At 30.6% G+C, this 14,414-nt stretch overlaps 1 protein-coding gene across 1 annotated transcript; it reads left to right on the plus strand.

Annotated features, from left to right (window-relative positions):
- The first annotated feature begins 10,934 nt into the window (after positions 1-10,934).
- On the plus strand, positions 10,935-11,731 carry LOC131607749 (uncharacterized). Its single transcript, XM_058879714.1, has 2 exons — positions 10,935-11,230; positions 11,448-11,731. Exons 1-2 carry the CDS (start codon positions 11,075-11,077, stop codon positions 11,613-11,615), a joined length of 324 nt encoding a protein of 107 aa, XP_058735697.1. The 5' UTR covers positions 10,935-11,074; the 3' UTR covers positions 11,616-11,731.
- Positions 11,732-14,414: the final 2,683 nt, after the last annotated feature.

Raw genomic sequence — 14,414 nt, forward strand, 5'->3', positions numbered from 1 at the left:
TATTTGAGCATGTTTGGAGCATTGAGTAATAAAGCTTCAAGGATGCAATTTTGTATCAATAAAAAGAGAAGCAATTGAAGAGATAAAAAGTGCAGACTGGTGTGAGTCGCCTGGCGGAGCAATTGGCTCGCCGGGCGAGCGTTGGAAAATTTTGGTCTTTCTTCTGCCTTGGGTCGCCTCTCGTTCGCCGGGCGGAAGAAGAAGGAGTCGTCGGGAGGAACAATTCGTTCGCCGGGCGAAAGTAGATATTTTTGCCACTTAATGACGTGGCAGAGGCTGTGTGGCCAGGAATAAAGGTCTCGCCGGGCGGAGCAATTGGCTCGCCGGGCGAAAGCTGCGGGACAAATTTGTGTATATAGTTTCATATCATTTCATTTTTAGGGTTATGGTTTTGGGAGGCCAATTTTAGGGTTCTCTCAACTCCATCACCTCATTTCTTGTTAGATTAGGAGTAGATAACAACATTGGATCTTGCAATTGGTGGATTGGGGGTGTATTCTTCATCAATTGGTGTTGACAAACCGAGACATGTTTGCTTTCTCTTTCTCTCTTCTCTTTGTAATTTCCATTGTTGGGTTGTTTGTATGTATCTCCTTTGACTCATGTATATTTGTTGATCATTATGTTGTATAAAGCTTGCTTTCATATCTTTGTGGATTATTATCTTGGATTTTTGCTTTGTTGCTAATGTGTTTGAGTCGCTATGGAGACGTAGGGCTCTAATGCTTATCTAGGATAATTATCTATTAACTTAATTGCAGAGATGGATTAGGTTGATAATCACTTAGTGTCAGTGCTTAATGCTTCTGAATGGTCGTGTTTGTCTGAGAGATCGGCATCTACGGGAAGTTCGGATATCTCATGTGTTGTTTAGGTGGTTGAGAGATCGTCACTTAGATAATATTGTGGGTAGTTTTGTTGAAATGTGATAACATTGATAGGTTACAAGTTGAGTATGTTCGGTCAATAAGTTTAAGTCTGTGAGAACTAGATCATATTCCAGCTTGACAATTCTATTCTATTAAGGAATGAGTAGTTTTCTTGTTGATACATTTACTCTCTTGTACATTTATAAAACCAAACTCAAGAACGAATTAATTGATTGAATGGCACACATCTCTGTGGACTACGATACGATATAACTATATCACCCGGGAATAATATCCTACTTACTTTTGCTTGCCGCTTTACCGCTTCAACAAAATGGCGCCGTTGCCGGGGATGTGTTTTGCATTGCGATTGTTTCTTTGTTTTTGAGTTGTAAATATCGTACATTTGTGAATTTATATACTTTGTATAGTTATACTTGTTTTAATTTAGTTTGGTGGACTTATTAAACAAGTTGAACTCTGATAGTCCTTTAATTTCAAATCTTCACTTTTCAACTTGTTTAACTAATCTCACCAAACGTTTTGTTTTTCTTATCGTTTGAGTTGTGTACGTACTGTTGTAAATATTCTTGTTTTGTAACGTTTGTTTGAGTTTTTGTTAGGACACTTTCTTTAGGTTGCACGGTGAATCCTCACCATGGCATGATGGAGGAAGTTACTACCCGAGCTCAATAAAGGCGTCGAGCTTACGACGTAAAACAAGCGCTTGTTGGGAGGCACCCCAACGTTTGTAAATTGTGTATAATTATTCTTTTGTTTTGATTGTTTGTGTTCAAAGTTTGGCTCGATAGCTTGAGGTCGCAATTGGTGATTTGTCGAGTTTGATCGTTGCGACTTGCGGATGTATGGTAATGATAAAGTTTAACTTTTTTACACGTTCGAGGTATGTGTTTATCGCTTTCTAGATTGTAGCATATTCATGATACTTAGGCTTTTTGCAACTTGTATGCCATTCATTCTTTCGTATACTTGTTCATTTGTGAATCACTTTAGTTCCCAACCTTTTTGTGAGGAAGCTTTCCATTGTTTACATATGCGGGAGACCACAATTCTTGTTTTAACTAGATATTATTATGTTTAATCTTTTGTTTGTATTGCCTTTGTGAAAGAATGAAAATGATCAAGGCATTTTGTTTGATTTGGAGCACAACTACCTTAGCCATATAGTCAATTCACCTTGTGAGTGTGTGATCATTAGTACCTCCTTTGAGCCTTTTTGTCAATGTCCATGTTGTTTTTGCTAAATGCTTGTCTATGAGTGTTTGGTTCTCATTTTTGTATGGATGTTGATTCTTTGTTTTCTAGAACCCTTAACCATGATTATTGGTTTGAATTTTTACCTTGCCTTAGAAAGTAGGGATTATTCACATTTTGATAATATGGTTGAATTCAAGTTGGGGAGAGAATGATTGTGTACTTATTGGTTGATTGCTATGTGGTTGAAAAAAAAAGTGAAAAGAAAAAGAAAGAAAAAACAGAAAAGTTTTGAAAAAGAAAAACAAAAAAGTATGGAATAATGTTGTGTTAATAAGTATGTGCTTTGGTGTGAAATTTGGGATTCGGAAGAAGTTTAATTGGAATTGTGTTTGAATCTTTGGTGAATTGATCACTCCCTTAGGTTTAGGCAAGTTTTTGTTTCGATTAGCTTTAGGAATTATCCCTTGTTTGTTCACCCGACCACGTTACAACCTTGAAAAGCCCTTGTGATTCGTGCATTTGTATTTTCAATATGATGTTTGGATGATTGCATAATTTTGTCTTTCGTTTGCAAGATTGTTGGGTGAGTGAAATAACACACTTTATGTTTTTTTTTCATCTACCGATGATTGTGTGCTAGGTGTGATTCATTTTTGAACAAGTGTTGTTTTAGAATGTTTGGTATATTCATTGTATTTAGCATTTGTATCATTTTTATGTTATCATCAAAGTAGTGGTAAGTAGTATACTTTGTGTGTACCGTTTTTGGTTGAGCCATACATTTGTTTCCTTCTTTAAAACTTGTCGTTTCGTGATTCTTTGATTGATCGTTTTTGTCATTTCGAGTTGTTTAGTTTTGTTTGAGGACAAACTTTCTTTTGAGTGAGTTTTTGTTTGTTTCTTGTTTGAGGACAAACAAGTTTAAGTTGGGGAGAGTTTGATAAGTGCCAAATTGTAGTTATTTTGTGTATAATTTTGTTGCACTTATCTTCTCTTTTTCCTCAATTTAGACGCGTTTTAGTGTATATTACATACAATACGTATACTTTGCGTTTAATCGAGTTTTTGATTCATTTATGTACCGACTAATAGTTTTCTATTCTTTTTGTAGGTATTTGAGCATGTTTGGAGCATTGAGTAATAAAGCTTCAAGGATGCAATTTTGTATCAATAAAAAGAGAAGCAATTGAAGAGATAAAAAGTGCAGACTGGTGTGAGTCGCCCGACGGAGTAATTGGCTCGCCGGGCGAGCGTTGGAAAATTTTGGTCTTTCTTCTGCCTTGGGCCGCCTCTTGTTCGCCAGGCGGAAGAAGAAGGAGTCGCCGGGCGGAACAATTCGTTTGCCGGGCGAAAGTAGATATTTTTGCCACTTAATGACGTGGCAGAGATTGTGTGGCCAGGAATAAAGGTCTCGCCGGGCGGAGCAATTGACTCGCCGGGCGAAAGCTGCGGGACAAATTTGTGTATATAGTTTCATATCATTTCATTTTTAGTGTTATGGTTTTGGGAGGCCAATTTTAGGGTTCTCTCAACTCCATTACCTCATTTCTTGTTAGATTAGGAGTAGATAACAACATTGGATCTTGCAATTGGTGGATTGGGGTGTATTCTTCATCAATTGGTGTTGACAAACCAAGACATGTTTGCTTTCCCTTTCTCTCTTCTCTTTGTAATTTCCATTGTTGGGTTGTTTGTATGTATCTCCTTTGAACTCATGTATATTTGTTGATCATTATGTTGTATAAAGCTTGCTTTCATATCTTTGTGGATTATTATCTTGGATTTTTGCTTTGTTGCTAATGTGTTTGAGTCGCTATGGAGACGTAGGGCTCTAATGCTTATCTAGGATAATTATCTATTAACTTAATTGCAGAGATGGATTAGGTTGATAATCACTTAGTGTCAGTGCTCAATGCTTCTGAATGGTCGTGTTTGTCTGAGAGATCGGCATCTACGGGAAGTTCGGATATCTCATGTGTTGTTTAGGTGGTTGAGAGATCGTCACTTAGATAATATTGTGGGTAGTTTTGTTGACATGTGATAACATTGATAGGTTACAAGTTGAGTATGTTCGATCAATAAGTTTAAGTCTGTGAGAACTAGATCATATTCCAGCTTGACAATTCTATTCTATTAAGGAATGAGTAGTTTTCTTGTTGATACATTTACTCTCTTGTACATTTATAAAACCAAACTCAAGAACGAATTAATTGATCGAATGGCACACATCTCTGTGGACTACGATACGATATAACTATATCACCCGGGAATAATATCCTACTTACTTTTGCTTGCCGCTTTACCGCTTCAACACTTGCCTTCCCTTGTCTTCTATCCCATATATCATCCTTCTCTGTAGCTGATTTGGCTTTTGAGGATTCTTTGGTCTGGAAAAATGTGGAAGGAGGAAGGTTGTCAATCAAACATGTTTATGACATGATCACTAAGATCTCAGGCCCGACAAAATGGTCAGAATTCCCTTGGGACCAAGACTCAGCCCCTGCTCACTCTACGATGGTGTGGAAAGTGATACACAATAGAGTTTCCAGTGATGAGAATTTATCTATCTGTGGTTTCTCTTTTCCTTCTATATGCTCCCTATGTCAAAAAGCTGCTGAAACAACTCCTCACATCTTCTCCACGTGTGATTTTTCTAGGAAAATCTGGCTTTAGTTATGTGAAAAGTTTAACATATCCTACACTATCAAAAGCATAACTGACTGCCTCAAGGTTTTACACAGGTCATGGAGCCCGCAGGCACTTTTAGTCATCAAAGCTAGCATTGTTTTTACTTTTTACCAAATCTGGCAGGCAAGAAACAAAAGCAGATTTGATGTTAGTGTTACTCATTGGAAGCATTGCATCTCCAATATTGCAGCCAGGGCTAAAATGGTAGGAACCTTAACTTCAAAAAAAAGCCAATAACTCTGTGAGTAGTTTTTCTATTCTTAAATCTTTTGACATTGACATCCATCCTCTAACCACTGTGGAAGTCATTTGGTGTCCGCCTAATCGGGGATGGATCAAGTGCAACATTGATGGTGTTGCTTCGGGAAATCCGCTTTTATCCGCTTGTGGAGGCCTGTTCAGGGATGACAAAGCAACTCATTTTATCAGTTTTAGTGTGTTTCTTGGCCTTGGTAGTGCTGTTTTCGCAGAGTTTATGGTTGCAATCTTAGCTATTGACAAAGTTATGCAAATGAACTGGACCAAGTTATGGCTAGAAACGGACTGCATGTTAGTAGTAAAGGCTTTTGCAAATGTTCATTTGGTGCCTTGGATCTCAAGTCTCGTAGGCTTACGTGTTAGGCGTACACTCTCAAAATTGATTTTATTATCTCACATATCTTTAGAGAGACCAATTTTTGTGCAGATATCCTAACTAATATTGGGTTTAAAAGCAAAAGCTCTACTTGGTTTAATTTTAGGGTTAATACCTATTTTCACCCCTGCCATATTGGGTTGGTTTGAAAAATCCCCCTACCAAAAAAAAAGTTGCAAGAATTCCCCTAACATTTGAAGATTCTCTCGTTTTAAACCTTGTAAAAATTTTGTTTTTAAAACCAACCTTGCCATTTGAAGATTCAGTCATTTTAAACCCTATAATCTTGTAGATTATGTCATTTTAAATCCTGTGGAGTATGACGGACAAGGTTGGTTTTACTAAAAAAATAATTTACAGGGTTCAAAATGATAGAGTCCTTCAAGTGGCAAGGTTGGTTTTAAAAAGAAAATTTTTACAAGGTTTAAAATGAGAGAATCTTCAATTGTTAGGGGAATTCTTGCAACATTTTTTTTGGCAGGGGGGTTTTTCAAACCAACCTCATATGGCAGGGGTGAAAATAGGTATTAACCCTTAATTTTAGGGTTAATACCTATTTTCCCCCTGCCATATAGGCGACATTTGAAAAACCCCCCTGCAAAAAAAAAAGTTGCAAGAATTTCCCTAACATTTGAAGATTCTCTCATTTTAAACCTTCGTCAGATCCAGTCATCCAAAAAGCTTACGTGGCATGTATTTTTTTGATTTTTTTAATTTTTTCGTTGACTAGATAGCCCATGTGGCACCCATGTGGCTTTTTATATTATTTATTTATTATTTTTATTGCCAAGTAAGCATTTTTTATTATATAAATTTTTAGTTTATATTATAAAGCATGTTAATGCCTAAAAAATGGTTGTCTTTGGTGGGAGTTGAACCCACACCATCAGTTTACCAACACAATGGCTAAAACCACTAGGCCACTTAATTTAACTTGTCTTTTTAGTGCTTCGAATAGATGTTATAATATTCTCTTACAGTAAGTTTACTTCATTCTATTTAATATTCTCTTATGTTTTTTAAAAATATTTATTTTTATTTCAATTATTTATTATTTGCGTTTTTAATTATTACAAAAATTTATTTTTTTTAATATTTATTATTTGATTTTAATATTTACAACAATATTTTTTTTAATTATAGTTTTAAATTGTATTCGTTTAAATATGTAAATAAATAATTAAAACGTATTAAATTAAATAAAATATATTTAAATATTAAATAAAAACATGCGTTTTATTTATAAAATAAAAATGTATTAAAATATTTTTTATTTAATATTTAAAGTTATTAAACAAATACAATTAAAACGTATTAAATTAAATAAAATGTATTTAAATATTAAATAAAAACATGTGTTTTAATTATAAAATAAAAATGTATTAAAATATTAATATAATTAGTTAATATGTATTAATATAATTAGTTTAGTTTATTTTTAATTTATTTAAATAGCTACAGTATTGGTTTTGTAATTTAACTAAATATGTATTAATAACGTTAACTATTAACTAATAATTATTAATTTAAATATTAACTATTAACTAATATATTACTTTATAATGTAAATATATATAAACGTAAATATTATTATTTATTTTATATATATATATATATATATATATATATATATATATATATATATATATATATATATATATATATATATATATATATATATATATATATATATATATATATATAGTATATAAAACATAAATATCATTATTTATTATACATATATATAAAACATAAAATATAGTAAATATTATTATTTATTATATATATAGTAAATATTTATTATTTATATATATAGTATATATATTATTAGATATATATTATTATTATTATTTAACGTAAATATATTATTATTATTATTATATATAAAACGTAAATATTTAACGTAAGTATAGTATATATATTTTATATATATATATATATATATAACTATAATGTAAGTATAGTATATATATTGTTATATATATATATATATATATATATATATATATATATATATATATATATATATATATATATATATATATATATATATATATATATATATATATAACATAAAATATAGTTGTATATAATTAGTAATTAAATGCAAATATTTAGTTGATACTATAAGGAAAGTTAAATGTAAATATGTAACAACTTGAAACATGCACCCTAGTGGTTAGGTGCTGCACAGTTTAAGTGGAAGGGTGTGGGTTCAACTCCCACCTCCAACAAATTTTTAACATGTTTTCTTATATTAATCAAAAATAAAAAATTTTTAACAAATTTTTTTTTAATAAAACCAACATTGCCCGTCATATTTCAGAGGGTTTTAAATGACATAATCTACAATATTATAGGGTTCAAAATGATAGAATCCTTCAAGTGGCAAGGTTGTTTTCAAAAATAAAAGTTTTACAAGGTTTAAAACCAGATAATCTTCAAATGTTAGGGAAATTCTTGCAACTTTTTTTTGGCAGGGGGATTTTTCGAACTAACCCCATATGACAGGGGTGAAAATAGGTATTAACCCTTAAAAATTTAATTGCAAAGAAAAAAATCAATTAAATAGATGTACATTTATTTAAACCGTCGAGTTTGCAAGACGCAAGTTGTATAACTTAATCGTTTTAATTTTCATTTTTTTATCAATCAAAATTGGATTAAAAAGGGAGTAATTGGATATACATCCTTTTATCCTAGATTAACCCAACGCAAGTCGTACAATTTATTTTAGGTCAAATGCTCGTCTTCCTCAAAAAAACAATGACAACCAATAAATGTCTTCTTTCCGCCATGGCGTGAGTAAATATATTTTACGATTTTTTTTATCATTGCGCGATCAAACTATTTATTTAAAATCAACCAATGCACAAGTCTTTGCGACTAAGAGTTACGTAGCTTTGAACTTTCCATCGCACCGGGAGATACGTATGAGCAACAGTCAAATCTTTTTAGGTACACCCTGCTCCGCCGCAACTTTCACACCTCACTCCATTTCTAGTTCTAGAGCGGAAAAGATTCTAAATTCATTCTTGAATGAATCATCTGTTGCATGTTTTTATTTTGATTATTAGTGATATATATATATATATATATATATATATATATATATATATATATATATATATATATATATATCATAGTGTTATATATAAAGAGAACATATAAAGAGAACATATATTACAAGAAAAATAAGTAGAGTGTGTATGCATATGCATATATTATTTGATGGAGTGTGCATCCTTACAGCTAAGCCTAATTACATCGAAATAATATCGAGTAAAGCCTCAAAAAGCACCCCCTCCCAAATTATGAGGACTCGCATCCTCCCAAAACTCTAGATCCAAACATCCTCATCCCAGACCCCCTAAAATCCCACCACATGAGACTGTTGTTGTGATTTTAGAAATAACCTCTCAAAAGAGACACACAAAGGGGTTGGCCTACCCCAAACATCATGCTAAATATTAATGTTTTGACCATCAACGACTGCATTAACACAAGAAGAAACAAACTAGTCAATCACCTGATCCGATGAAGACTCAAAGGGAGAAACACCTCTAGACAAGTGAGACTCCCTTCTAAGGCCTTCTTCTCTACCCCCAACGGGGAACCGAATCCATGAGAACTATACCTCATTGAGCTAATATATTTGCATAACATGGGAAAATATATAAAAATCTTCTACCTCCACTTACTTAACAAAACAATAATTACAAGTCTAAGATCCCTAACTCCTAAACCACCTACTCTTTTAGCCTTGCATATATCCGTCCACTTAACTCTAGAAACCTTTGCTCCCTCTTTAGAGTCCCCTAGAGAAAACACCTTTGCATATTAACCAACTTCTATTAGATTAAGAACAACATCTTCATGAGTGACAGAACAAACAATGAGATAGAGTTCAACACCGAGTTCAATATGACCACCCTGTCCTCTAGACTCACTAATCTATTCATTCAATACGTTAATCTCTTAGAAACTAGCTTCATAAGAGGATCCCAAGTCCCTTCCTTATTTAGATTTGCACCCACCAGAGGCCCTAAATACTTGAAGGGAAGAGTACCCACCTTGCAACTTGATTTCTCCTCATCCGATAAAAAAAAGGCCTACCCACATTTACCACAAACAAACAAATCTTAGCAAGGTTCACTTTAAAGCCCAATTAAAGGTCAAAACTTTGAATAATTGCCTTAATCATAAAAATATTTTGAATCGTCATAATCCCCATCATCACCATATCATCAACTTATTGGAGATGAGACACCTTTAAACCTTCAGTACCAACCTTAAAACCTTCAGTACCAACCTTAAAACCTTCAAACCCCCAACCAAAACTGACTTTTTCAAGGCAACAATAAGGCCTTCCACAACTAGGAGAAAGAGGAATGGGCTAAGGGTCTTCTTACTTAAGACTTTTTTGGATACTAATCTCTACTATTAGGCACATATTCAACAAAATAGTGAGGCTTCTAAAAAAAACACTACCTCTAATTCAAACCCTCAACCTACTCTTAAATCTAAATCTCAATAGCAAACAATCTAGGAAATACCAACTAGAATCACATGTCTTCTCAAAATCTACTTTAAACACAAAAAACTCTATTTTAGACACATTAAAAAGATTTAAAATCACATTAAGAGCGACCATTTTCTCCACTGGTTGTCTCTTCTTAAAAAGTTTATTACTTTAAGGAGATAAGATTCCCCCATCACCCCTCTCAAATTAGCTCTTACATCTCATGACAAATAAGCGATCTATTTTCCAATCAGCTTTATAATAATTGTCATAATAAAAAACAAACCTATAAAGATTATCATTTTAATTTTTAATCTAATTCGAATTATTTCCTTACCAATTTGTATTATTCTCAAATTATAGTAATTCACTTAACATTTGTGATTACTGAAAACAAATAATTTATCATAAATAAAATATTAAATTATTTTATCGCATTTTGTATCTGTGTCAAATTATCAATTACGATAAACATTATTGAAAGAAATGTAATATTATTTGAATTCTATAGTATACATAATATTCAAATTTAACAAATTAATTTTGAGAATCGTAATGTTACCCCATGGAGCTAAATTAGCTTTGCAATACCCCAGAAGTTTGATTAGAATTTTACCCTTTATGCCAAACCAAAAGTCTGTGTTAATTGCGTGTTATCGACTTCATCTTTATTAAATTACTAAAACAATAACATTAATATATCTTAATTTACACAACACACAAAAAGCCAAATAAGACACACAAACAACACAATCTGTTTTTATCTAATACTAAAAAAAACATGTGGTCATTTTATTTTAACCTTAATAAAACCAAAATATTGGCTGATTGACTTCAATCAGAGCCTGTGTTTTTTTGTTCATACAATAGAAAAAAGTTTATAATCCATTGCTAAATTAAGCAACAATTTTTTACGGTAATAGCAACTTTTGGCTTCCTCAAAATTTTGCAAGCCATTAAGATTTAAGAACTTAGTGACCCTTTATATACCCTTTCAAACAATTATCTAACATAACATTTTCTCTTGAGCTTTTTTCTTTGCTTTCTTAGCTTTCGTTCTTTCTCTTTGTTGAATTAAAGGGAGAGAACGATTTTTATTATTTCTTTGCCTTCTTATTCTTCATTCTCAATCAATAAGTGATAATGGGAAACTGTGGTAGCAACCCTAAGACCGATGAGGGACCTGAGCCAGTGCCTTTGCCTGCGCCGGTGCCGGTAACTGAGGAGGTTAAGGTTGATCATGCAGTGGAGGAAACACCAATTGAAGATAACAAGACCCTAAGCACTTTGCTTAATGAGGTAATATTTTTTTTCTGTAAAATATAATTTAACATTCTAATTTTTCATTCATTATTATGTATTCAAAATAGTGCGTTGAAGTCTCGGTAGATCAGTTTATATAGCTGTACAGAGACATACAACTGCAGAGACGCAGTTTGGAACATGCGACATTGTCTGTGAAGAAAAATTGTTATTATTATAAAAAAATTCTAATAATATTATTTTTATATTGCAGAATGTGGAGGAGGCAAAGAAGTCAGAAGAAGTGAAACCTGAGGCTGAGGAAGTGGAGATCAAACCTAAGAATGAAGAACCTAAGATTGAAGAGTTAAAGGTTCAAGAAGAGAAACCAAAAACAGAAGAGAAAAAGATGGAGGCCTTTTTTGCCAAAAGAGAGGGCTAGTATTATTCAAATAGATAAATTTTAATGCTTTTCTGTTTAGTTTTCCAAAACAATTTGGTTTAGATGGTTTTGTGTATGCAATCAACAGTTTTAATTTAGGGTTGTTGATTTATGTATGCACTTATGTGAGTTCTTTTTTTTAATAATTAATTGATAATTTTGTGACAAATAATTTGGAACTGTTATTTAGTGTTCGTTTTTATAAAAAAAATTTACAAAAATAAAATTAAATAAGTGTTTTTATAAGTTAATGATATTTAGTGTTAATTTTAATGAACTCTAATATAATCAAATAATTTTACGCAACTATTCGGATTAATGATACAAACTACATCACCAGAAACTCACGTTCCGATGCAATAAAATGTGAAAATTAAGAAAACGAAAAATTATTTTGAACTTTTGCGTTGATGTGGGTTCTGCAATAAAATGTGAAAAATTAAGAAAACGAAAATTATTTTGAACTTTTGCGTTGTTGTGGGTTCTGCAATAAAATGTGAAAAATTAAGAAAACGAAAATTATACGATGCCCCCCTGCCACTAGGGCGAGTTTTGATTTTGCTCCCCTGAAGTTTTTTTTTGTAAACCGCCCCCTATAAAACAAAGATTCTGTTTTCAGAAGCCCCTATCCCTTGTTTGGCTTTGTAAACCGCCCCCTATAAAACAAAGATTTATCCCATCGAACCCACAACCCCTTTGTTAGATTTATTGCCCGTTTCCACTAGGCTGATTAGTCTTTTATGTTTTATAACGAAACTGAAGTATATAAATATATTATGTGTAATAAGTTATATATATATATATATATATATATATATATATATATATATATATATATATATATATATATATATATATATATATGTTTTAACGTTAACATATTTGTAATAACATTTTATAAACTAATAATTAACGTTTTATACTATAAGTTTTATATTAACTAATTAATAATATATACTGTAAGTTTTATATATACTATAAGTTTTATATTAACTAATAAATAGTATATACTGTAAGTTAATAATATATACTACATTTATAAAATAACAAAATTTTATAAATTAATATTTTATAAAGTAACATTTTTATAAACTACATTTATTCATGTTCTAACGCATTTTATAAATTAACATTTATTTTGTTTTATACTAAATTTTTGTATATTAACGTTCATTTATATATTTTTTTTATAAATGAACAAATAAATAAATTTTTGAATATCATTTAAAAACAAACATTTTTATAAAATACATTTTATTCATTTTTACAAACATTTAACGTTAATATATATATATATATATATATATATATATATATATATATATATATATATATATATATATATATATATATATATATATATATATATATATGTGTGTGTGTGTTATAATATGAAGTTATAATACATATGAGACTAACATTAGTATATTGGAAACTAACATTTTGAAATTAACAATAGTATGTATATTAATATGTACTAAATTATATATATTGGAAACTGACCTTAATATATTGGAATATTAATTTAATATAATATTAATTTTATTAAATAATACTATGAAATAATACATTAACGTTTTTTTCAAAAACATTAATATATTAACGTTTTTTTATAATATATTAATGTTTTTATAATACATTAATGTTTTTTTAATTATATATTAACGTTTTTTTATAATATATTAATGTTTTTAATATGTATAATTATTGTTTAATTTTTTTAATTATTAATTATTGTTCAGTTTTTTAATTATTAATTATTGTTAGTTTATATTTATATATTATATAAAATATTAATTAGGGTTAGTTTATAAAAATGATAGCTAAAACGTAAGTAATATGCAACTACCAGGCATCCTTCAAATTAACGTTATATTAAATTGGTTGGAGATGTCAATAAAACGTAAGTAATATATATTAAATTGGTTGAAGCAAATTAACGTTATATTATATATTAAATTGAGTTTGAAACGAAAAAAAATCAAAAAGGTGTAACAGTTTAGTTGGTGGGAGATGCATGATGGCAACATTCAAGGACCAGGTTTGATTCCTGGGTTTGACAGATTTTTTGAATGATTTTTTCTTATTAAACATAGTAAGCAAGTCCAGTCAGCCAAACAAGAAATTCAACTGCCCAGTCAGCAAAATCTCCCACGTCCAGTAAGCTAAACAAGGGATAGGGGCTTCTGAAAACAGAATCTTTGTTTTATAGGGGGCGGTTTACAAAAAAAAAAACTTCAGGGGGGCAAAATCAAAACCCGTCCTAGTGGCAAGGGGGCATCGTATATTTAACCCTAAAATTAAATAAGTGTTTTTATAAGTTAATGATATTTAGTGTTAATTTTAATGAACTCTAATATAATCAAATAATTTTACGCAACTATTCGGATTAATGATACAAACTACATCACCAGAAACTCACGTTCCGATGCAATAAAATGTGAAAATTAAGAAAACGAAAAATTATTTTGAACTTTTGCGTTGATGTGGGTTCTGCAATAAAATGTGAAAAATTAAGAAAACGAAAATTATTTTGAACTTTTGCGTTGTTGTGGGTTCTTACCTCAATTTTAAATAAATTAATACATAACTATACGCTATAATTTTGTTACCACTTAAATACTATACTCTAATTTGGGAGTGAGAATACGCCAAAACGAGATTTACTTACAAAACTCAGATCTAATTTAAAAAATTTAAATTTAAATCTAGCTTATTAGTTGTCAAAGATGTTATATTGGATATGATTTTAATTTAGTATTGATAAACATTTTTTAATGACAAAATAATGTATAATAA

The sequence above is a fragment of the Vicia villosa genome, linkage group LG5, assembly GCF_029867415.1.
Source record: "Vicia villosa cultivar HV-30 ecotype Madison, WI linkage group LG5, Vvil1.0, whole genome shotgun sequence".
NCBI classification, from domain to species: domain Eukaryota; kingdom Viridiplantae; phylum Streptophyta; class Magnoliopsida; order Fabales; family Fabaceae; genus Vicia; species Vicia villosa.